Source organism: Vicugna pacos, unplaced genomic scaffold (assembly GCF_048564905.1).
Source record: "Vicugna pacos unplaced genomic scaffold, VicPac4 scaffold_17, whole genome shotgun sequence".
In the NCBI taxonomy this organism is placed as follows: Eukaryota; Metazoa; Chordata; class Mammalia; order Artiodactyla; family Camelidae; genus Vicugna; species Vicugna pacos.
In genome coordinates, this window is record NW_027328738.1 from 188,296 (window position 1) to 213,145 (window position 24,850).

At 41.4% G+C, this 24,850-nt stretch overlaps 1 protein-coding gene and 1 pseudogene across 1 annotated transcript in view; one reads left to right on the top strand and one right to left on the bottom strand.

Annotated features, from left to right (window-relative positions):
• LOC140692794 (uncharacterized) overlaps positions 1-11,060 on the bottom strand; it is a 37,899-nt gene extending 26,839 nt beyond the window's left edge. Inside the window, exons 1-4 of the mRNA XM_072957056.1 lie at positions 11,044-11,060; positions 9,702-9,761; positions 9,459-9,543; positions 9,051-9,171 (exon numbers count right to left, since the gene is read on the bottom strand). Of these exons, the coding sequence (XP_072813157.1) occupies positions 9,051-9,171; positions 9,459-9,497 (160 nt within the window). The 5' untranslated portion in view covers positions 9,498-9,543; positions 9,702-9,761; positions 11,044-11,060. The remainder of the gene's footprint in view (positions 1-9,050; positions 9,172-9,458; positions 9,544-9,701; positions 9,762-11,043) is intronic.
• The window catches only part of LOC140692795 (anoctamin-6-like), a 363,584-nt pseudogene that overhangs the window by 174,713 nt on the left and 164,021 nt on the right, over positions 1-24,850 (top strand).

The following is a 24,850-nucleotide window of genomic DNA, read 5'->3' on the forward strand; positions in this document are numbered from 1 at the left end:
CCCGAAACCTCTGTTCTCTGGCTGGTCTTGCCTGTGCATCCGGCCTCCTGCTCAGAGGCTCTTCCCCCCTGCAGGAGGACGTTTCTACTCTCTGCAGGGACACCCCTTCAGGGGAGCCCTCTTCTCGCCATCAGCACGGCAGGTGTCCCAGGCCACACCCCGAACTGCCCCATTAGGACTGGGGGTGCCCAGGTCTGCTAGTCAGACCAGCAGACTCAGAGCCAGGGATTATGCCCGGGTCACCCTGCAAACCTACTGCCCGCCTCACAGCCCCCAGCCAGCAGGTCAGCTGGAAGTCACAGTAGGTGCCCCACCCAATCCAGAAGCCTCTTCATTTGCCAGCACCGCTGATGACTGGTCTCCAATCTTTGGTCATTTTCGCACAAAACAGCACCATCTACTGTGAAGCGGGTGGTTTTCGCTTCTGCGCACCATCCTTACTGGAAATGTTATGGGAAACCAAAACGCCTTTTTCTCAACACTTTTCTGATGACACCCTCCCACCCACAATAATCTCATGCTCAAGAGCTTTGGATCCACGTGATTTTGTTTCCCTTACGCTAAGTGGCTCAAAACACTGCGGGATTTTTTCTCTTTTGAGGGTATTTGTACTCAGTTTCTCGCCTTTAATCTGTTTTTGTCTCTCTCTTCAGTATCCCTAGGAGTTGCCACCTCTTACTCCCTTCAGCAGCCTCCCTCCCAACAACTAGTCTAGGAAATCAGCTGTGATGAGGGGCCCGGGGTCCGTCACAGAAGATGCAACTAAGACAGAGAGGCTACATAATTTGCCGAAGAAATCAGCTTCAACCCCCAACAGTGTGTGTCACGTCTCTGTTTAATTTTTATGCTAAGAAAGTTAACGTTTTGTAGATTATGTTTATAAACAGATGAAGTATGAAAATACATACAATGACACACATCAACGCTAAGATGTTCACTTACTCCACTATTTTGTTTCTATTAAAAAATTAAAAACTCCTGCAGTCAATATAGCAAATTGTTACTGGGTTTTAAATCCAGAATATAGATGGGTTAAGTGTGTCATTACTCATACTTATTTGTATGTTCACAAGACAAAAAGATTTGAAAGCCTCTCCCCCCCCCGACACACTACGGGCTCTCACCTGAGCTCCAAGGCCACACATCTAACAGCCTTTCACTTTACCCACAGCTGAAATCATCAGATTTCCCTCAGAGCTCCCGCTGCAGCTTTCCCTCCTCAGAGCACAGCAGGACCATCATTTACCTCATTAATCCACCCAGAAACCTGGGCCTTACTCCATCCTACCTTCACAGACAGCATTCATCCTTTCCTTTTTACCATCAAAACATGCCTTCAATCTGTTCGCTTTTACCCAGTGACCGTCCCACCGCTCAAGATGAAGCCACCAACACTGCCCACCTGGACTCACGAGTCTCCAAAGTGGCCCCTCAGCCACTCTCCCCTACTTGAGACAAATGGGATTGTGTCACTCCCAACCTTTTTGGACACTTTTCAAACCCACTGTTCTTAGAAGAAACTCCAATTTCTTCACCTGGTGAAGGTCTTTGCAATTAAACTGTCAGCTCAGGGAGGGCAGGACCCGCCGTCTCCCCTCGGCCCCACCCTCTGGCAGAGCATCATCTTGGGAGGACCTGCTGAGCTACACCAGCCTGTGTTCTAAACCTGGTCTTGAGTTCTTAGGAAACTGCTTCACTTATCCACACAAATCCAAGGTAGATTAGAAAGATTTTAGTTATTGAGCGAGACTATTGATTTGGGGATTTTGCACTAGCAACCTGCAAGGACATGTTCTAATGATTCTGTCTTCTTACAACAACACCCAGATTTAAGTAGTATTTGTGGAATGTCTTCAGAGTAAAAGGGACTGTACTTTTACAGTTTATGTTTTATAACATGAACAACCCGGACAGGGTCACAAATGGAACCGCTTCACAAGTGACAGAAGACAGGTGAGAGGCATATAGCAACAGGTCACAAAGAAGGTAAGAGTAAAGTTGTTTCTCCAACCCCCGAAAAATTTCCTCCAAGAACCGAAAACTCTGAATTTTGAAAGTAAAATACTATCATATAAAGAAATAAAATAAATAATCCTCTTCATCAGGGTGTTAAGATCTGACTGCAGAGTTTTCAGCAGGCCATACTGAATCCTAGCACAGAAAAATCTGATGGACTAGTGATGAGTAAGTTCCAGGAAAACGGCAGTAACTCCTCCACTTGAAAGAGGACACACACTCACTTGTTCAAGGTGATTGTAAACCACATGCTGAAGAAATTCAGAAGATTCAGGCACCGCTTCTAGGTGGTGATGACACGGAAGGATGGCTTGGATGCATGCTTCTAACTGAGTCACCGGCATTCTTACACTGCAGGGGGAAAAGGAGGCCCTCAGCCAAGAGCAGAGATTTTCCTGTCATGTCTCCCAGGCCATGCCTCGGGGACTCAGTGTCCTGTATCCGTCCGGCCCCAGGCAAGGACCCGCAGCGTGGCCCACCCAAGCAGGAGGGGCACTGTGCTTGAGAAAGCCCATCCCAGATGGGAGCAAGAGTGGCTGGTGGGGTTGTGTGAACCTATAAATGCTCATAGAAATACACCTGCATACATTCAAGTGATAAAATTAAGGGTAGCAGGCTATTTAACAAAATTTCAATTGTCAGTTTTAATGTTAGCATTCCTTTTCTCTTGCCCCCTGCACTCTGAGACAGGCTTACGCTCTCTCACACCTGCAGCTCTGATGCAATAGTTGTGAAGTTATTTTACTTTGCTGCAAGTGTCTTTGCTCCCCGTGTCGCTGTGACTGTCGTCTCTTAACACAGTCAGGTGTCTTCCTGGATCTCTCCCTGAGTTCCTTCCTCCTGCTTCTCAGATCCTGAGATAAAGAACCGGTGAAGGCACATGACTAGAAAAGGCACTGTGGACTTGACCAAAGTCCTCAGTGACCCCTAGATGAGTGCCTCTCACACCTTACCTTCGATTCTCAAGGTTCTGCCCAGGGTGACATCCAGACCGGAGAGAGTCTTGGGCCCATTTAAAAGCTGTGTGGCTTGGGTGCGGGAAAAAGTGCAGCAGCTGGTTCCGTAGCCAGGCCCCTCCCCACCTCTGCTCCTCTCTTACCCGAGGCCCCGCTGCCAAGCCCTCAGGCTCCCTGACGTTCTGTCCTTCTCTTCTACTCTACTCCAAGCCCTTTTCCTCTTCCTGTATTCCCTGATTATCCCCAGCTGGAGTGATTTTTCCATCACAGTATCTGAAAAATTTTTCTGCAGCTGAAAAAGAGGTCTGAAGAGGTCAATGCACATATGCTGGTTCCTGAAGAGATCCCCTGTTTAGGGTCACTCTCACCAACATTCACGGGACATCAGACATGTTGCAGGGTCGGCCACCCCCAACAAGAGTTTGCTGTGACACCAAGGAATGCACAACATCCCTGTCACAAAGGTGTATTTGACACACTCATCCGTTATTAAGAAGCAAAAGTAAAAAAAATTTGCTCATGTTTCTTACTAAAATTATTTATGAGGTAGAAAAAGAGATTGCAATACAAAAGAACAAATTTGACTCCATGTTAGATGTGTTCAATTATTTTTAAACCTGTACCCTGTTTTCTAGGCTCAGACTTGATATCTCTGCACCTTTTGTAAAAGAAAGTTGCCTTTAGCTTGAAATATCCAGGCTAGGCTATTGTCCGGGCTCTGATCTTTAAGGATGTTAGCTCTTCGACACTTATGAAGAGATGGCAAGTTGCAAAATAGAGAATAACCTTTGTTTTATTTTGGAGGGTTTACGGGGGCACCATAATTTGACCGACATGGACAGCTGCAAGTACACAGGATTACAAGGAGAAACAATTTGTACAGCAAGAAGTTTGCAACAACCAACCACATCCCCAGTGCTTGTTAGTATAAAAGGAGACTGAATTCTGACTTGGGGTAGAGAGTTCTCCTGGATATCAGTATGCCATTTTCTGGGTATGCCAGCTTTTCAAATAAAGTCACTATTCCTTACTCCAACATCTCATCTCCCGATTTATTGGCCTGTCATGCAGCAAGCAGAACGAGTTTGGACTTGGTAACAAAATGACTGCATTAGAGGTAGTATGTCTCCACTGTTTCCTCATTTCCAGTATGTCACAGCCTATCAATTTTATATGCTGTTTAACAACACAACCAAAATACCTATTATACGGAATTGATTCCAGGGAAATAAAATTATTTCTACTCCTTCAAAACTTTTTTCTTTTCTATTTTATTTTGTTTTGCTTATTGAAAAGAAAATTCAAATCATTTATTTCACGTATTTTTATAGCTACATATTGTAAATACTACAAAGATATTTAAATTGCAATAAAAATTGTCCGTATATTAGTATAAAGATATATACACAATCAATGCAGATTAGGAAAGGAGTGGATATTTACTGAATATCCACTGCACATCCAGTCTTTTACAAGCATATCCTGGAATATAAGCTCTGTTATTCATGGGCCCCCCACCCCCATTCTCACTGCCAAGACCCTTAGTAATCAACTACCAAGGCATAAGCATAGAACAACGCGATCATTATTTTAGGTATAAATGAGGGAATTAGCTCATTCAATTCTAGAACAGAAACCTTAAAATAAATACTGAACTTATTTACAGATAAAGACAATTGGACACAAAGAAGTACAGCTTCTCCCCCAAGTCACAAAGATAATAACTAGTAAAGGCAAGATATGAACTCATCTGCCTGATTCTAAAAACTAACGTGGAAATCCCATTCGACTCTGGATGGTCCAGCAGCACAGCCTATCACCCTATCTTTGTTCAGATCTAGCTTTAGACAACCTGAGACAGCACACCATTCCTATGGAACTCGAGGGCAAATGATAACAAAAAGGATTTTATATTCAGTAGTTACTTAGGTCTCATTTATATAAAGTGTCAGCAGGTCAGCAGAAAACTCTGGAATATATGAGTGGGTCCAGAGTTTTTGCTGATAAGAAACTCAATCTATCAGGATAGAGTGACCTTCCCATGAGAGGTCTCATGAACATAAACTAAAGGCAGCTGAGCAATGAAAAGTAGCAAGACCATGGAACTCAAGAAACAACGATCCCTGCCATCCCCTTCCCAGTTGCCTCCTCACCCTTGTGGACAAGATGGCAGAAGACCCAGGTTCTTGTCCAAGTTACACCAACATGGATTCTCACCCATAAAATGTTACGACTCTATGCTGCCTTAAGCCTTTTCCAACTCAAATATGATGACACCAATATCTCAGCAGGATGTCTATGTCTCCACTTTCTCTCTTCTATTAGGAGACTATATCTATGTCCAAAAAGCAGAAATCCAATTAAAAGCACCATGCACAAAGCCTGGTGAAAGTCTACATAACAGACTTTGTCCTCACGCTCAGTGAATGAAAACTCATAAAAAGTGGTCCTTCTCCCTCTGCAAGTGGGAGGTAGCCTGATTGTGTGTTTGTGTGTGTGTGTGTGTGCGCGCGCGCACATGTGTGTGTGTAAATCAAATACAATGTATTCTGGGATGTGTACAGATTTTTTTATGTTACTCTCATTTCATGAGGATGAGACAACCTTTAAAGTAATTTGAATCTAGTGTTCTGAGAGAGTCTCAGGCTGTTTTGGTGGAGGAGGGGAAAGGGGAAAGTAAAGGAGGAAAGAAGTAAATGAAGCAAAGGAGTAAGAATACTGCTAAGGAAAGGCAAGACATTAATTTTGTTCCTACTTGCATCACACACAAATTAGGGACCAACTTTCCCCCATGTCTTGTCAAGCACTGAGTTGTAGAAGAAGAGGCGACAGCCCATTTCTCACTGAGCTTGTGACTGTACGTGGCATCTTATAGACATAAATTATTTACCCTGATCAAACACTCTAGCAGCAGGCCGTAATTCTCCTATTTTGAGAGACAGGAAAACAAGAATTGAAAGAGGGTATATAACTTGACAAAAGTCAGAGGACCAGTAAATTAAAGAGGATGAATTCAAACTCAGATCTGAATGCAGAGTCTGATCTTCCCACTCCCATGTTTCGAAAATCCTTAACACAGGCTCCCCAGCTCCTCTGCATTGATCCTGGCACCAAGCATTTCCCATGGCGATGGTCTCCAGTTCACACAGACACAGCGTTCTGTGCAGCCAATAACCTCCAATCGACCTTGATAATCTACCTGCCACGCCCACCAGTCTTCACCATACAGGCAGGAAAGCTGGCTTTTAAGTGCATCCAAAGCCATCCCTGGTTTATCCTGGACTCTTCAGCGGCTTTTCCAGTGTAAAGGCAGCCATGAAAGTGCTCACAGTTTGTACATGAGCCACACTACCTCTCTCCATCTGTCTCCCCACCTATACTACTTAGCTATGACCATTTTGAAAATCTTACAAATTTTTAAAAACAGAAAAGAAAGGATTCTGTAACAAGTATTTAATACTTACAAGTTTAAATGAGAAGTTACAAAGTGAGTATTCACAAACCGAATCTGCCTTCCTAGGTGTCAGTTTTAACAGTTAAAAAACATAAGAGCAAAAAATTCTCACGTACAAAATTAACAAAAACATCAACAATAATCTGGAATAAACTCAAAAACAATGCCCATGTTGTACATGCAGAAAGTACAGGAATGTACTGAGGGGTGAAGTAAGAGGTGTGAATGTAGAGACATCAACATATTGTATGGAGGAAAGCAGTTTTGTAAAGATGTACGTTCTCCTAAAGATAATTCAAAACTTACTAAATAATCCCATGACAACGCTTATCTGTTTTTTTTTTAACTAGAAAAAAGTAGTTTAGAATTCTTCAGGAATAATAAAGTCATAATACTAGCCAAGAAAATTAGGGATGGAAAAAAAATCAAAAAAATTGTGCTGTCAGATATTAAATAAGTTTTTACAATATGTAACATATAGTGCTGGAGTAAGAACGTAAGATTGACAGAAATTAACCGCGTTCTCAAAAAGAGACTCTAGTGTACATAAGTATTTTTTACAGGTGGGATTTCAAATCAAAGAGCAAAGTATGAATTCAATAATTGTCTTGGGACAATCAGAGAATCCCCTGGAAAAAACAAATTCTATTCCAGTCATTATGACAACAAGAAAAATTCCAGATAGTGATGTAAATATTAGAAAGTACTAGTAACAGCAAATACAATCCTTTGCTCATATTAATTCAACTTCTCCTCAGTATAACAAGTACCATTATCATCTCCAACTTAGAGATTAAAAATATCTACACAAGAGCTTTATAACATTATAAGAAAGTATTTCTAAGAATAATATCAAGGATAAAACCCAAAAAGAAGACAATTACTACCTTAAGATTAGTTTGGGCCACAATAAAAATGAACCTACTGAACAAAATGAAAGGCTAGAAATTACAAGAAAAAGCTCTGTGATACATGTTGATGAAGACATGGGGTTAATGTTCATAACAAACAAAGAGCTGTCACAAAGCAACAAGAAGCTCCCTCACTTAAATGTGTGCAAAGGACAAAAGGGATCATTCACTTTTTAAAAGTCAAATGGCTAATGAGTGAAAAATGCTTAATACATCACTGGCGATCAAGTGCAAACTAAAACAATGAAAAAGCAATTTTGCTCATCATATTGGCAAATATTTTTAAAAGATATTCTAGCTAGTGTCCATCGTTGAGAGAACAAACTGTGAGCGATCTTTTTGGAGGACGACATGTCAATGGATATGTAAACTCTGAAAAACTTTTGTACACACAGACTGAACTCCACTTTTAGGAATCGTTTCATTTAGAAAAAAATCAGTTCAAAAAGATGTACTCATCAGAGCATTTACACAGCACTGTTTACAATGGTGAGAAGAAAAGCTGAAGTGAAATCATATCCAGCAATAGAGAATTGGTTCCATAAGTTATTCTACATCATTACATTCCCCACTGGAGAAGGAATTCCTAGTCAATTGAAAGGGCCTGTGATGCATGTAATTGTCACATCCAGGGACTAAATTTCCAGAAACCTTAACTAAAGGAATACTTATACAAGGTCACAGGAATATTTGTACAAGAAGGATGCCAGTCAAACACCCTTTCTGACAGTGGAAGATGGAGAAAACTTAAGTGTCCACCATCAAGACAATGATGTGGTAAATCACGGCGAGCTTTCGGCACTAAAGTTCTGGTGTTTCGGTGTGGTCCAAGGCCTTGTCCACAGTACTCTCCCACGAAAGGTGTCCTTGCACAAGAGACCAAACCTGCACATCAGGAGACCCCTCCACTCTATCTGAAAGGACCGGGTGAGTCTGGAGGGGGAGGACGTCTATGAAATACCCCTGAGTGAATAAAGCGAGCTGCAGAAAACATATAGTATGGTCTTATTTTTCAATAAAGCATATATATACACACACATATACATAGATTTCTCATATACGTGTATGTATGTATGTGTATATATATATGACATTGGCATAAAGGTCATGAAATATATTCACCACATTGTCAGCAGTTTTTACTCTCAGGAAAAAAGGGGAAGGGATGTAGGGGCCTTTCGGTACAACCACAGTTCTCTTTTCAGTATTTCAGTTACATATACATGGAATTTAAAAGTTTATTTAGTCCGAAGTAAAATGGACGATGCCTCCACAAGACAGAATGCTATACTGGTCATTAAAAATCATGCCAGGGGAGACAGAATATTGTAGAAAAACGTGTAATAAGCCGAATGGAAAATGGAGGTCTCCACACAGTTAACAGGCACAGAGTGCTTGCTCGTTTTTATGACAGAGGTAATACACACTGATGAAAAGAACACAAAAAAGATATTAAAGTGTTAATTATAATCTCTGAGTAGTGGAACTAGGATAGACACTTTTGCCCCTTTTTTCAGACTTTTATATTAAATACACATTATTTTTCATCTGAAAAAAGCATTTTTAGACGTCTAGTACCACACATAGAAAAAAATACACGAGTACTTACAGAAACAAATAACTAGGAGACACCGCAGCAGCGTCACAAAGTGTAGAAAGGGCGATCCTGAATAACACCGCGCAGTTACATAAGGACCCACAAAGTGAGAGCACCTGCTGTAACAGGGCGTGGCCCCCTTCTATTTGTCAGTTGTGTCTTCAGGGCTGAGGCAGTTCTCAGCACGGCCAGTGTCAGTGCTGGTGTCTGGATGGATGCCACTGGGGGTGAGGGCACCTGCAAGCCGAGAGGAAGAACAGAAATCATCCTCTGCTTTTTCTGTCTTGTTTCTTTGTTACTTTTAAAGAGAAGCGTAAATAAGATAAACTGAATCTCCCCTACTGAAATTTCAGTAATGAAACCGTTTTTAAAGTGTTCACAACTTATATTCTGCCTATAACTGTCTTTTCAACAAAGCATCATATTTATTAAATGTTAATTAACTCAGTTAATTAACTACCTGTTGAAACCTATTAAAGAACATGAAATGCACTATGTAAAACTACCACGCCTGTGGTGACTACTTTATTTGTCTTGACGGCAGTGCAGTCAGCCCCCACCATCCCGTGGCCCTGAGCTCCTGATGCTGGAAAGAGATCACGCTGCCGCCTCAGATGGAGAGAAAAGGTGAAAGCATTTTCTGAAAGCTACAGCACTGATAAAACATGACTGACAAATCCCAGGTTCCTTTGAGGCTATCATTTTCTGTTTCTGGCCAACACCCGTCAATGAGCAGAATCACCCTATTCCCGAGCCATGGGACTCACGTGGGAAGCAATTTTGGAGAAATTTCCAGGAATAGAATGTAACCAACTATACATAGAACTCTGAAAAAGAAAAGATGCAATACTCTGATTTTGGAAGACACCCAAAATATTCTCCTAAACATTAGTAGCTGGAAAGGCTGGGCTTCTCCTAAGCCACTTATTTATTTCACAGCCAGTGAGCATCTCCCACAAATCCTGCTTCACTGTGTATGCTGGGAGCCACAGGCACACTGCTGCTGTCGATCTTATCAGTCACAAGGCAGAGGAGTGTTTCTCACTCCTGCAACCCTCACACAGGCTCACCTCCTAACCTCACTGTCTGAACTTGACCCCATTTTCTCACCTGTTTATTTGGTATCTGTTCTTCTGTAAGCTGCCTGAAATGCTATTTGGAACAAGTCAGAAGAATGAGTGGGTAGATAAATGGACAGATGGACAACTGAGAGATTGGAAGACAAACAGAGAGACTCCAAGAAAAGGGGAACAAAGAAAATTTCCTATGCAAAACCCTCTTCTAGTCAGGGAAGAAAACCACCACTGAGAAATGTGAAGAGGCAGGTAGCTTAGGACTGTTTCCTGGATTCCATGAAAAGTCACACCAAGAGATGAGAGGGTAGAACTATAAATAATAAAAGAAAAAGAACATGCATGCTTGAAAAATATATCTACACTATGTACTTTCTAAAGAATAGATTCAAATCAGCACGGCCCAATAACACAATCCTTGGGTATTTACAGAAGTGAGAACCCCATCTCCAAACCACAAGGCATCCCTTTGGAGCACTGAGAGTCTACACGGGGCAGTCATAAAGCTGTCACCGCAAAAGCTATGTGATCCTGCAAATAGGAGGAACGAGCAGCTGTGCTCGGGCTGCCCACGCACTTCATTTACACCCCACAGCACCTCTACGGGTGGGGGACGCCTAGGGAGCCCAGTCTCTGCAGGACAGAAAACTAGTCCTGGAGAGGCTAAGCCGACCTACCAGTTCTCCATCTCACATGACTGGTCACTCCAGAGCAGGGCTTGAACTCGGACCCACGTTTTTAACCACAGTACTACCGAGATTTATGTGCTTTTTATGTGTATAATACATTTGTTTCTGGCATGAAAGTGTATTTAATAAATGATTGGTTGTCTTGTCTATCTCATTAGCACAAAATCTTAATACTGTTGAATTTTACTCTTTTCCCCTGGAGAAAGGAACTGAAAGAGTGGTGGTCAGAATGAGGTGGGGCTCCATTCTTTATCTGTTACCTCATCTCATCCAAGTCCCCAAACAGGGAGAAGGAGCAAATGTTCTCTTCATCTTTTAAAGAGAGAGCTCCACTGATGGTGACTTACTCAACTCCAAAACCAAGTCTGGGGGAAGGGCACATGCAGCAACGAAAGCAGTATCACCTGTAGGAAGGCGAAAAGAGCTCAGGGGATGGCTCAGGGTTCAGCCTAATTTAATTTCAATCGATAAAAGAATAACACAATCTAAAAATACTAGCATGCAATGGATTTTCTCTTTCTTGATATCTAGCAAGTTTCCACAGCCCACATGTAACATTATCATGAAATAGTGAAAGGTAGAGTCCACAGACAAGGAAAATCAATGCCACAGGCAGGCTGAAACCCAGGCTGGAGGAAAGGAAGATAAAGTGCATAGTTAAGAAGAGGGGAAAGTCTGGGAAAAAGAAATCATCACAAGGACTCTCAAGCATCATCCAACAATCATAAAATCATTCATTCAAGACAGAGTTATTTAGGTCCTATTTTGTGCAAGATTTTACAGCGGGCAAAGAAAGACCGCAGCATAAATGGTGTCAGCAAGTGGCGGGGCTATAATACAATTCGAATCCCGGTACCTTGCACACTTGTCCTTAGTGTAAATGCAAAAAAATAAAGTAAAATAATACTAAGTAAACTCTACGCAATCTTGAAAAAAAATAAATAAGACCTAAATAGCTGGACAGACACACCACGCAGATTCCTGGATCAGATGACAGCGCTCTTGGGATGGCAGTGCTCCCCAGAGCGATCCTTATACCCAACGTGTTCTCGATCACAATCCCAGCGGGCTCCTCTGCAGTAACTGAGTAGCTGCTGCTACAATTCATATGGGAATTCGAGGGTCTCAGTAATCAGAACGTACTTGAAAAAGAAGAACAAAGTGAGAGGACTTGTAATTCTCAATTTCAAACCTTACAACTGTATCTCCAGGTGAGATTAGGGGCCATTTTTAAGTTATTACTGTGTTTATCCTTATTTTCTAAATTCTGTACAATGAATATACCTGTTAGAATAAGAAAAATTAAAAGTAAGGTATCTTTTAAAACATGCACACCGATTCATTCATTGGGAAGAAAATTATTTTAACTATAAAGAGGTAAGCAAATATCTAGTGAAAAAGGACAACTTAAAAACAAGTGTGCATTTACAATTTTCATAAATTGAAAACTGAAAAGCACAAACACATCAAGTTTCTAGGGAGACCGGTGAAATACATTAACAGTTATTTTCAAAAATTCTAATTGAACAATGAAAACTCAAAGGGAAAATCCTGATTGACAGCCAACTGCAAACACGTGGATAGCAAAGGCCTAGAAATCACAGTTCCTTTAAATCTGCTACTAACTCAAAAGGAGAGGAGATTCCTCACTGAGGGGACAGTGGAATCCCTCGCATAAGACAGGATACACAGTACAAACGGCACAAGATACGGGGGTGATTTTCTTAGAAGAATTCTAAAGTTACAAAATTGCCGAAAAACTATATAAACACTGACAGACAGATTAAAACACACAGTCATGTATATTACATATAAACATATGAAGTCTGCTCCCATGTTGCATAGGAATACAATCATATTTGTTCAATAATGGGCACTGATTAATTTATCCCAGGTAGAATATTTCAACTAAAACAAATAATCAATATAACACTCATTTTGTCAAATCTACTTGATAAGTTACTCTGCTATGTAACCATATATCTAAGATATATCTAAAATCAGTGAAAAAGATCTTTGTATGGTATTTGAATTCTTCTCAAAATTCCAAGCTTAATTTTAAAATAGATCTGAGCAGTATTTCTATATTATCTTTTCCCTTGTGAAATGAACAACAGAGTCTGTTGTCAAAATTCTGTCCTACAATGATTCATGAGCACTGTATCCTCACAAAACTGCTAGACAGCAAGGCACGATCCAGACACTGTGACCAAACAAATGAAACACAAGGAAGACAGTGACCCTATTCTGGAGAGCTTATATTATGTGCCAACACAGGGGTTTATATTTGATTGGTTTGATTGGGTAGCAAAATAAAATCAATCAAGTACTTTCTTCTTTGAGCATTCTGTAAGTCATGACTGTTTTTAGTTTCATGAGCAGGAAAGACTTAAGCATGACTTGATTAGGTCAACTAGCAACAATCATCACTGGAGAGTGAGTAATAAAGAAGTTAACTGACAGCAATGCTTCTGCCTACATGAGACCTAAAATAAATCTACACTGATATCTGAAAGGAAAATGAGGAGATGAGGTTCCCAATGAGAAAAGAAACTAACAAGGAATCAGAAAAGAAAGACATTTTCATTAACGATTCCAGGCAGTAGTGGAGCATGGTGGTGAAGAGCACAGATGCTGGGGACAAACATGAGGGTCGGAACTTCCACAGCACTTGGTAGCTGTGACACTGATATGTCAGTGAAATTCTCCGCATCTCAGTCTTCTATCCATAGACTGGGGACAACAACAGCACCCGTCTCCTAGAACGGTCCTACGAATTAAGTTATTTTATATATACAAGTTTAAATAAAATACCTCAGATTTTAAGTAATACCCCAAAAACACAAGGAACAAAGAAAACAGAGATAATTTGGAGTTCATCAAAATTTAGAACTTTGCTTCAAAGGGCACCATCCAGAAAGTGAAAAAACAACAGAGAGGAGAAAATTTTTTCAAATCATTTATCTGATTAAGAATTTGTATCTCCAAATTAAAAGAAAAACAAACCTACAACTCAACAATAAAAAGGCAACTCAATTAAAAGAAGGATAAAGGATCCGAAAAGGTATTTTTCTAGGAAAATATACAAATGGCCAATAAGCACAATGAAACGATGTTCAATATCATTAGCTGTAATGGAAATCAAGTCAAAACCACTAGGAGAAACCGCTTCACACTCACTACAATGGGTTATAATCAAAAAAACTGTAAAAAGCACTAATGAGAACACAGAGGAAGCGGAGCACGCAGCCCTTTCTGGTGAGGACGTAACACAGCGTGGCCACTTTGGAAAACGTCCTGGCACGTCCTCAGAGATTTGAACATTTGGTTTATGAAAGACCCAGCATTTCTGCTCTCTGGTCACACACGTAAGAGAAGTGAAAACAAATGTCCACATAAAAACTTCTAAAGAAATATTCACGGCGCCATTACTCATCACAGCCAAAAAGCAGAAACAAGACAAATGACTATCACCTGATGAATGGGTAAACAGTGGGGCCCATGTAGTCAGTAGAATATAATTCAGCAATAGCAAAGCATAGAGTACTGACCCAGGCCACAACGTGGACAAACATTGAAAACGTTACCCAGTGTGAAAGAAGTCAGTCACAATAGACGGTTCCATTTACATGAAATGACTCATTTTACATGAAATGTCCAGCACAGGTAAATCCACAGAGAGAGAAGAGTGGCTGCCTGGGGCTGGGGGAAGATGGGGAAGTTGGGAATGACTGCTTGTGCATGCTTGGGCTTCCTGTTGGGAGATGAAAATGTTCTAAGATTGACTGGGATGCACAATTCTGGGCATAGAGTAAAAACCACTGGTGAATTGTATTAAAACTGTTAAGGACAAAAGCACCTCGGGCCAGTACCTTCAAATAGTAAATGCAAATTGCTAACTTTTATTAGAGGAAGAAGAAACTGCATTCAGCATGAAAGCAGGAGATCAGCAAATGGGGGTTAACTGAAATTGGACAAGAGCATTTCATTTGAAACAGTTGCTGAGTGTACACGAAATATTCAGAAATAGGAAAATCAGCTTGACATCACGAAGAAGCATTCTGCTTCAAATGCAGATCAAGGATTTGGCAATTCCAGCTGCTACAAATGACAGAGAAGAAACCTGGTTTTAAAAACAAGCACCAGAGCCAACAATGAGATGGTGGTGAGGAAAACAGGCGGCCAGATATCTGGAAAAGTTTTCTACAAATAATTACTCCACTGAAAATTAAAAAAAAAAAATGACAGTGATACAATGCTGTGCTGGCCTCACGTGAATGGACTTCCTCCGGTGCTCGACAGTTCTGTAACCCCGAATGCGAGACTCAGGAGAATCAGCATGGCTCCTGGGAGTCCCCAAGTGACTGCCCACCAGCACGCTGACCACCATCACATCTGCCAGTATTGTATTGTAGAGAAGAGATCAACTTCTAAAAAGCCCAGGAAATGTTGACAAGTGAAGAAAAGATTGCGGTCAGTCCTGGGACAGAGGCCCTGAGAGCAGAGGCCAGAAGGCTGCAGGTGAACTGGAGTGGCCCTGGGGCAGGAAAGGACCACGGAGGAGCAGATCTTAATCCTCTACTCTCACTCCCTCGGGTAGGAGAGATAAAGTCTGCATCCTTCTCACATGGAACTGTGGGTTCCGGCGGGCAGGAGTCTTACCTAAAGGGAATGATTACTCAAGACTCTGTGAGAAAAGTCGAGAAAGCGAGAGGTATTAGGGAGCCAACTCTACGAGCCTCTCAATTGCTCCCATATTTATTGTGTATAATCAAAGGAAAAATTCATTAACAGCTCTGTGATAGTAAGCAGGAACTTGGGGAAAGAAGGGATGAGACAGAGATTGTTGAATCCACAATGAGTAAAAAGGCTTAGTGTATCTTTAGGGAAGTCATGGGGTGAGGGGAATAAGGTACAGTTTTTAGATATGTGAATTACAAAGCAGACCACCAGACCAGCTGGGTCCTTGTTTTGGGGATAATAGACTATCTAACTGCACACTAACCCAGAGTTTATATCTGAGGGCCAGGGTCATTGCTTTTCAATGAGCAGAGTGCTATCTAAAACCTCAATTACGAAAGCAAAGCATTGTCTCTGCTTTTTAAGGAAAGGAGAAAGGAGTGAGAATGCACAGGCACTTGCCTGCAAAGCAGATACTAAGCATATATTTTTCTTCTTAAATTTGACAGGCGGCTGGGGTCTGTTAAAATTTGTTAACATAATCATGGGCTCCCACATGGAACCATTATGGAGGACAACCTAGGGTGACAAATCCTGGCTCTGGGCCTTTTCCTGCCAACTTCAGCCACTCTAGCAGGGTCTAGTCACATCCCTGAATAATGATCCTACAGAACCACACGCACTCTTAACTCCTGGTGCTTGAAATTTAATTTTAGCTCTACACAACTTAAAGTAGAAAAGTTTCATAAGAAAAAGGTATTATATTCACTTTATATCTCAACATAGGACTGATTTTTCTGATTCCTCTAAGCTGCTTCTTCTTGGTAATGCACCTAATTCTGCAGGTGAATTCAGTACTTTCCTTTAGGCATAACTAGCCTGTTTGGTCTCGTTAACATCTATTGGTCAAATACCGATACACTTCATTGAGATCATTGTTCATCAATTTCAGCTGGGAGTAGAGGGAGTATCACTTTGTTCCTCAGCCAACCCTCAACTCTTTATCATCAGCAACTCAGGCCTCCGGAAAACAGAAAAAAAGCATTTGTTTCCCTTCTACACTTTCAAGAAACCCAACAGGATACATCAGCCTGGAGAAAGACTTCATCACAAATGTTAAAACAAAAATCTATAAACCTGAAGCAACTGCATCTCCGAATCATGACACACAATGACATGAGAGTATGGGTGTCAGGCACAAAGCATGCATGAGCCTGACCACCTCATTTCTATTTTTCAAAGGAATGAAGGTTTTCCTATTTTTTATTATCACTCTGTCATTGTTTCTGATTAAGCCAAAAACTAGTTTATGAAATAATTAAGCACTGCAACAAAAGATTTTTGTTGTATCAATGACAGAAGGCATTCAGAGGGGTTAGGAAAACCCACCTCTCTAAAAAATGCAAAATTTCCTCCCCTGTAAAGAACACATATACAAAATGCAACAGAGAATTCAGACTCTTGTGGAGAGGAGCAAAAGCCACAGAAACAAAGCAAAGTCATTACTATGAGTCAATTCAAAATTCACTGGACAATCATGTTCAATGCATTCAATGAAATTTAAGGGCACACTGCAAACCATTCACTTAATGATCTGCAGGCTAGAGGAAGAATTTCTTTAACAGACAACAGTAATCAATAGGGTGCCCCACCAAACAAGGACCAAAGAACAATCAGGTTTTTAACAGTTTTGATAAATCAGCATGTTCTAAAGATCAAAATCCAGAAATTTTAAACATTCATTCACACCACAATGAAACAAGCACTTAAAAAAACAAAAAAAAAAACCCAAAGGAACTAAGCACATAGATCATGTACCTGGATAAATGTGAACATCATGCACTGCTTGAAGAAAGAACAGGCTATAGCCTTTTACTTGAAAAAAAAAAACTACATTTAAAGTTAAATGCTAAAATACATTTCATCATTCATGTTGCCTTGAAAAATCTGAGGCACTTGTCTCTAATCAGAAAAGCAATTCTATGTAATAGTATGTTACAATTCAGTGTCAGTTTGCTTTAGAAGAAAAGAGAAAAGAAAAGCTACTGTTTCTCATATCCTGCATTAAGTGTGAAGTGCCTCCCTGCCTTTCTCCTCCCATTTTCTAAGCTCACGCTCCCCAACCCTTCTGAAACAAGTATTAGAATGACTTATTCCCACCAATATGCCAAATGACAAAAGAATATCAATTTATTTGTGTAAATATATGCCTACATCTTAAAGTAGAGGAGAAATATATCAGAAGTCTATATGGAACTTCTTTCTACCTTCCTGAAATCACACACACAAACTTTCACACAGACACAGACATATTCCCCCTGGATTACTGGGCACTTCACAAGCTTAGGACCTAAAACTTTTACAAGATAACTTTGTAGTTAGTTTAAAATACAAAACTGTCAGCTTTTGAAAGCCTAGATCATCTGCTAAAGCATCCAAATATCAAAGAGACCCAATTAGCCTTCTCTGTAGAATATAATTTCCCATGATGGCAAAACAGACCATAAGAATTACTGGATCCAAGTCTCGTGTTTATCACTAGCTATGATCGTTCTTAAGCACATTAACAGATTCAGAATTGTATGTCCCAACAAAATTTATTCTTATTGAAATAGCATACGTGTTCAATTGCCTATACAGAGACTAGGTCCCATGATGGTGTTTAAGAGCTATTTTGTTTATTGCAATATTTATTTTTAAGTGCAGAGAAGGAGGGCGGGTGTTGCTCAGTTGAAGACCACCTGCTTAGCATGCACAATGTCCTGGCTTCAGTCCCCAGTACCTCCAAAAAAATAAATAAAAATAAGTGCATATTTAAAAATAAAAGTTAAGGTATAAAAAAATGCAGACTAAAATCACTGCAATCTAGGACCCACAATTACAATAAAAAACAAGTGTTTCTATCAAATATTGACTGTATGCCAATCACAGACACAATCACAAATCACACCTGACAACCATCACGTGTGATTCTCAGCAACCCTACTAAGTAGACACGTATGAGGAACCCGGCTCTGCGGATGAGGAGACGGAGCTCGGAGGAGCCGGGGACACTGACCGTCCTGCTCCCCGTGACACCGCGTCAGCCCAGGGCAAGCGCTGACGGAGCTGCTCTGAGGGGACACCCAGCTGCATGGAACCTTGGGGCACTGACGGCTCCCAGAAAACACTAAAAATTGTTCAGTGAGAAACCAGCTCAAATATATTACACTGTGCCGCATCCTTTAAACAGGGAAAATGACTGAGACCTTTTTGATGCCTCCGTGTCCTTTCTGCCATCATCTGTTACTTGCCCTCACAGCACGACCAGTGATGAACTGGACCCCATACGAAGTGCACTCAGATGGCAAAGCTTTTAAAGCTGTTTTATGAAGTTTGTAAGACTCTGTCTATCCCTCACACGGGCGGTCAACCATCACTTCTCACCGGTGTGGACGTACCACCTTAAATCACTCCTTTCTGCTTTTTAAAATCCCTTCATCTAATCCAGACTTTTCAACAGCAAAGTAGCAGCTCAACCACAGACACTGGACAGTTTTTCACCAAATGGATTCGGACAGCCCATCTGACTACCTGGAAGCCCTTGTCTTCTATTAAACCCACTTCCAGGTACTTCATCAATTTCTGATTGGTGGACTCGGCCTCTGACTGGCCTACTCAGAGAGCTCCCAACCTCACATCCGGGTGTGGGAGCGGGCCCTGCTGTTGGGCGAAATCAGTGAGGAAGGCAGAAATCCTCCAGCCAGGTCTGCACGGCTAAATTTGCCACAACGTGCTCAGAAATTATACCGTCAGCACCCCTGGGCTCCGATGGAGTGGTTTCACATTAACCAAACTTATGACACACTGATGCAAGAAAACCAGAAACTTAACTTATTAATGTAACAGAAGACGTGAATCTATGAACCAGACTGAAATATTAGAGTTCAACCATGAGTACATTTTCTCCTCCATGGCCCAATCACGGGCAGGCAGTCACATGGCAAGCATGGATAGAAACAGAGCAGGAAGGGTTTCTAGATTAACTCAATGGACAAAATTTCTGTTTTACGAACAGATCTACTGCCCAGAAGACAAAGAATGCTAATCACGGTGCACTCTCCGTGGACAGTCACCGAGACACGACTATGACCACCTGTGTAACTCTCCTTTCCCTGTCCTTTCTGGGATAACTGATGCACAGTGGTATAAAGATTCAGGGATGCCGATAACAATAAACACCCAAAGCCCATCTCTGGGAGTCTCAAAACAAGACAACCAGGGTTTAAATACCAGCTCTGCCACTTACTAGTTCTGTGATTTTGCCAACTTACTTACCCTCTGTGTGCCTCAATTTCCACACTGTAAAACTGGGATAACAATCAAACCTTCCTTACTCGCTTGTTGAGAAGATTGAATAATTCATTTCTGTAAAATTCTCAGAAAAGAATGTAGCACATTTTGGGTGTTCAACAAATGTCAACTTAATAGGAAAGTGATTTACAAGTCTCTTTTCTAATCATCTTATGTGTTTACTGGCTAGTCTAAGTCCTTAAAAAAAATCCTTATTTCTCCTATTATAAACTCTTGGGTAGCACACTTCTCTTCCATCCCACCACCTGGTTAAACCGAGGAAGGGGATGCCTCCTAACCACTCCTCTGGGCCATGGAGAGTGCTTCTCCCTTCACAACCCTGGCCCCTGCCCCACAATTAGCCCTCCTCACACTAACAGAGTGAGGTGTGAGTCCGGGGAGACAAGCAGGGCATTTGAAACCCTTCCTTTCACTCCAGAGTTGATCACCATTGGGAAGCACCTGGGATGCTCACCTCCATGGCAGGTCAGCCCTGTGCATGAAGGGGCAGGTCCCCTCAAGGGAAGGCTCGCTGTGGCCCAGAGCTACATGGGACAGTGTGAGTCTCCACTTCTGGGACACAATATCATGACACGCATTTTTCCACAGCCCTGAAGTTCATGGAGAACGTGGCTTCATCAGTAACAAAGAAGACATTTATCGCCTGTCTACCCTTTTGTGTCATCTCTCAGTTGGCTGCTGGAAACAACATGTGTATAAGTATTGCATCCCCTTAAGCCCCAACATATATGAAGTAACAAATAATTCTGTGGCTTAACGTTGGTTCAGGGCGACTGTGTAACAGTTCTTACTCTGCTGATGCTTAATTATGGGTTTGGGAACTATGGAACCTCCTCAAGTATCTCTCATCATAAAACCATCTTTTCTTATTTTCCTGTTTCTTAGTAATTGCCAAAGACTCTCAAATGATGGCTTCACACAAAACAGCAGCTAAAGTTTTTGAGCCCTCTTGACATACCCACTGTGGTAAACATTTTACATAATTTCTAATTCTCATAATTCTACGAAGCAGATACGAATGTCCCCATGTCACAGATGAGGGAAAAACTCAAAACGAACTGACTCAGGTTCAAGTGGCTCAGTGGCAGCGCGTGCACGCAAACCCAAGTCAAATCACTACACCCCTTCGTATATGTACCAAATCTCCTACCACCAATTAACACACAGCGCGGAGTCAGTACTCAGGGAACTCAATACGCTTTTCAGCTTTAAGGTGCTCCAGAGGCCGCTTCTAGCTGTTTTATAAAATCCCGGCTCACTGGTTTCTAACACTGGAAGAAAAGTCCGATTTTGTCACTGTTTGCACAGCAAGTCTGAAATGTTCACAACGAGATGATAGAATAAAACTAAAATATAAGCAGAATAATTTTTCCAGGTAGACAGACATAATGGACATTGGGCTATTCTGAAGCATTAAGCAAAGAAATCAAAATAACGTTGTTTAAGCCTTCCGTTACAAACAGGAAAGTTAAGACTGTAAGAAGGTGCAACAGCGCCACCTATGGGTAAAAAGACCTTCCAGGTTGCCGGGAAACATGCAGCACAAAAATTGCCTGTAGGATCAGAAACGGAAATCAGATAACTAAATGCTTATGTAGCACATACTGCACTTTACTTCGGGGGAAGGGAGGGGTATTCAGTATTTAATCTGATATTGATAGTACTCCTGAATATAAACAGAAGACATAGGCTCATGGCAACTCATCTTAGAAGAGGAAAGAATCCGGTCCAGCCACTTCATTTTACAGGAGTGGAAACTGAGACATGGGATCTGTCCCCCTGGCAATCGGCAGCAAAGCTCTCCTAGGCCTCATCTCTTGCACTGTAGCAAAAGCACTGTACTAGGCACAATATTCATAAAAGTCACGTTTGTATTTTTCCAACAGTAGGTTATCTAAGTATATTGCAAAATACTTCTCAAAGAGCCAGGAAATCGTACAACCTTGTTGAAATACAAAAACATTTATTTACATAATAAAACAACATGAGCTTTATTCTCTCTATTAAAAAAGTGACATGTCAAATCAATGTTTTGATGTTTTAAACCTGTTAAGAGTGCAGAAAAAATCAAAATTTTCTTTAATCACAAAGAGAGAAGCTTATTCCCTGAAAATGATCAATGTGGATTTTACTTATCTTAATGGATCTGGTCAGAATCCCATGAATTTAAATTTCTGAGTGGATGGTTACACGGCAACATGAATTCTGAGTTGTAACAATACATATTCTGTGTAATTAATCTTCAAGGTCGTCTGCTTAAGGCAATTTACCTAGCCCCTGTCTCACTAGAATTATACAGATTTCATTAAAATATCATACTGCCCTAAAAAGTAATAAATCCTTGTTACTTTATACCATATTCAAATATATCATATATATACATATTGAATATGCATCAGAAATAAGCAACACTCTTTAGTATTCAGAGTTGATCATTCTAAAATATCTGTCATTGTGACAGTACATTTTTATTAAGCACCTCTTCGGTTCTTTGTATACAAGGCATCTAACTCTCACAGTCAGACAAGGTAAACAATATTACTCAAATTTCACAAATGAGGAAATGTACTTAAGCCATGATAACAACTTACATATTCATCAACAGGAAAGAAAAGAGTCAAGATTTTACTTAGATTGCTCACTGACAATCTTTTCTTCCATATTAAGACTGCCGTGCAGGGCTGGGGCGGATATTGGCAGGAATCACGGTTAGGGAGTCACCTGAGAAGACTCCCCACTGCAAGCAGCTCAGCCACTTCTCCTCCCTCATCCTGTATTGTTAGAGCCATGTTTCTAGGTTACTCTTATTTCAAGTAATAGCACTTTAACTGCACATCTGATCATCTACATCAGACCACCTTACATCCAAGCCACAGAAAATCATTCACTGACTGTAGCAGCACCAAGACATAACGGTGATGGATTAGGGAGCCCTGCAGCATCCCAGCCTGCAGGCAAAAACCCACATGTGCCCTGGTGATGTTCAAAAAATAAAATGCATGGAAATATCTCACTGCTGGTACACATCTGCCCTCAAATTCCCCCAAAATCATGCTGGCAAAGCACTACTTAACCCTCTCACTACAAAAAAAAAAAAAGCTAAGAAGGCAAATTTAGGCTCTTCCATTGAAAACCAGCAACCACCACTGCCAGTAACTGAGCTGGAATGCTCCTGACTTCAAAAACCACTGCACAGTTACCTTTCAAACGTGAAAGTCATATATGTATTCCACATAGATGATATTACAGTAGGATTTTTCTTTTCAAAATTTCCAGTTGCAACGTTAGCACAAGAAACTTTATGTTTCAGGTTTAAAAAAATTATTTATCCTCCACTTTCTTAATTTTGAACCTGTTATTATTTTATAAAAGTAGCTATGCTGCTTATTGTAAACCAACTTTTTGATTTCTGCAAAAAAGACCTTTATGACCTCACTATTTCAGAGCAAACTTTAATGATGTTTTGAGAGGTGGGGCCTGGGGCGCTCACTAACAGCTTTTTAAATACTGACAAGGATGTGCTATTAAGTAATGCAAAGACCCTAAATCCACTTTAACTCAGAAAGCAAAGAAACTACACCAAAGAATTACTTTAACATTTTTATACATTCCTATTCTTTTGAATATTAAAGGTCTTAAAAGATATGATTTATTTTGAGAAAGACAACAGCTGTATTAAATTTCCTCTCACCAATAAAGCAATTTTAATGAAGAATAAAAACCCCTATGGAAATCGAAATGACGGGATGTTTCTTGCTAAGTGAACATGCAGATCTCAACACAAGCTTAAATCCTATCAGATCTCACTTGAACGAGCTCAACTAACTCCTGGGCTACCCTGGAACTTAGCTCTTCTGTTCCAAAGTTAGCTGAGCTAGGATCATCACACAAGGCAGAGAAGGAGAGAAAAGGAAAGTCCAGCTGGCGGCCTCCATCTGTTTTCTTCCAGCCACAAGGTGCCGCTAGAGCGACCCCGCTATCAAGCCCTCCCCATAAGGAAATTCGGCTTCCACACTGCCCCTGCCGTCCTCAAGCAATCCCGACGCCCCTCTCCCAGCCTGTGAATGGTCTTCTAATGACCCCCCAGTTGGCGGCATCCTTCCCCTCTTCCCCGCTACACACACACACACACACACACACACACACACACACACAGAGCCACGGCAGCCTTCCCAAATCACAAATTTGATTACATCACCCCCACTTCAAACCCTTCAGAGGCTCCCTGGTGGAATTCTAGCCCCACCCCAGACACTGCTTGCCCAGCCTCACCTCAGTACCCAAGTCCCCAGTGAACAAAGTGGCCCCCTGACCTGCTCCTACTTGCCACTTGCCTCCAGGCTCATTTTGACTGTTTCCCAAGGAAGCCTTCCGTCCCTCCAACCTCCCAAATTTTTTCCTCTGTTCCTAGAACATTCTAGGGTAATTCAACTTCTGACAATGTAAGCTCACAAGAACCAAATACATTTTGCTTAATAATGTGGCTGAAACTTTTCTCCCCTTGACACTCAGAAGTGCGCGTGTTATGAATAAATGAATGATGGGATGGGTCTCAAAGGGACAGACATACCTGCTCTCTCTCGTCCCGACCCTTCTGTCTGTACAATATCAGAAGCAAAACCAGAAGTATCTTTCCTGGCGGTCACTTACTGATGACGCTCTTCACTGCCTACTGTGTCAGTTCTAGTAAAACCCAACCTCTTCCAAAGCCCTCCACTCCATACACTCTCCAGTGTCCTCCCCAGCAGTGGCACCCTCCACCCTGGATCACACAGGGCACTCTCCACGGGTCCCCACACAAAAAGCCTCCAGGCCTCTGCCCGGGCTGCACCTGCCACCTGAGCCACAGTCTTGACTCTTTCTCCTGGCTGACACTTACTCTGTCCTCACAACTGAATGTAGGGCCCATTTCTTCAAGGAAGTCCTCTCAGATAATGTCCTTTAGGTCTTCGCTGGGCTCCATCTATAGCAGCAGTACATGGTGACCAACTGGTTGTTTGCCCACTCCTTTGAGACCACGAAATCTTGGGGGCCATGTGGGAAAGAGTGAGAGATTAAAAGAGGGGTGGGGGAAGCAAAAAGCAAAAATCACAGTCCAAGTCCCAAATTCAAGGATACTTT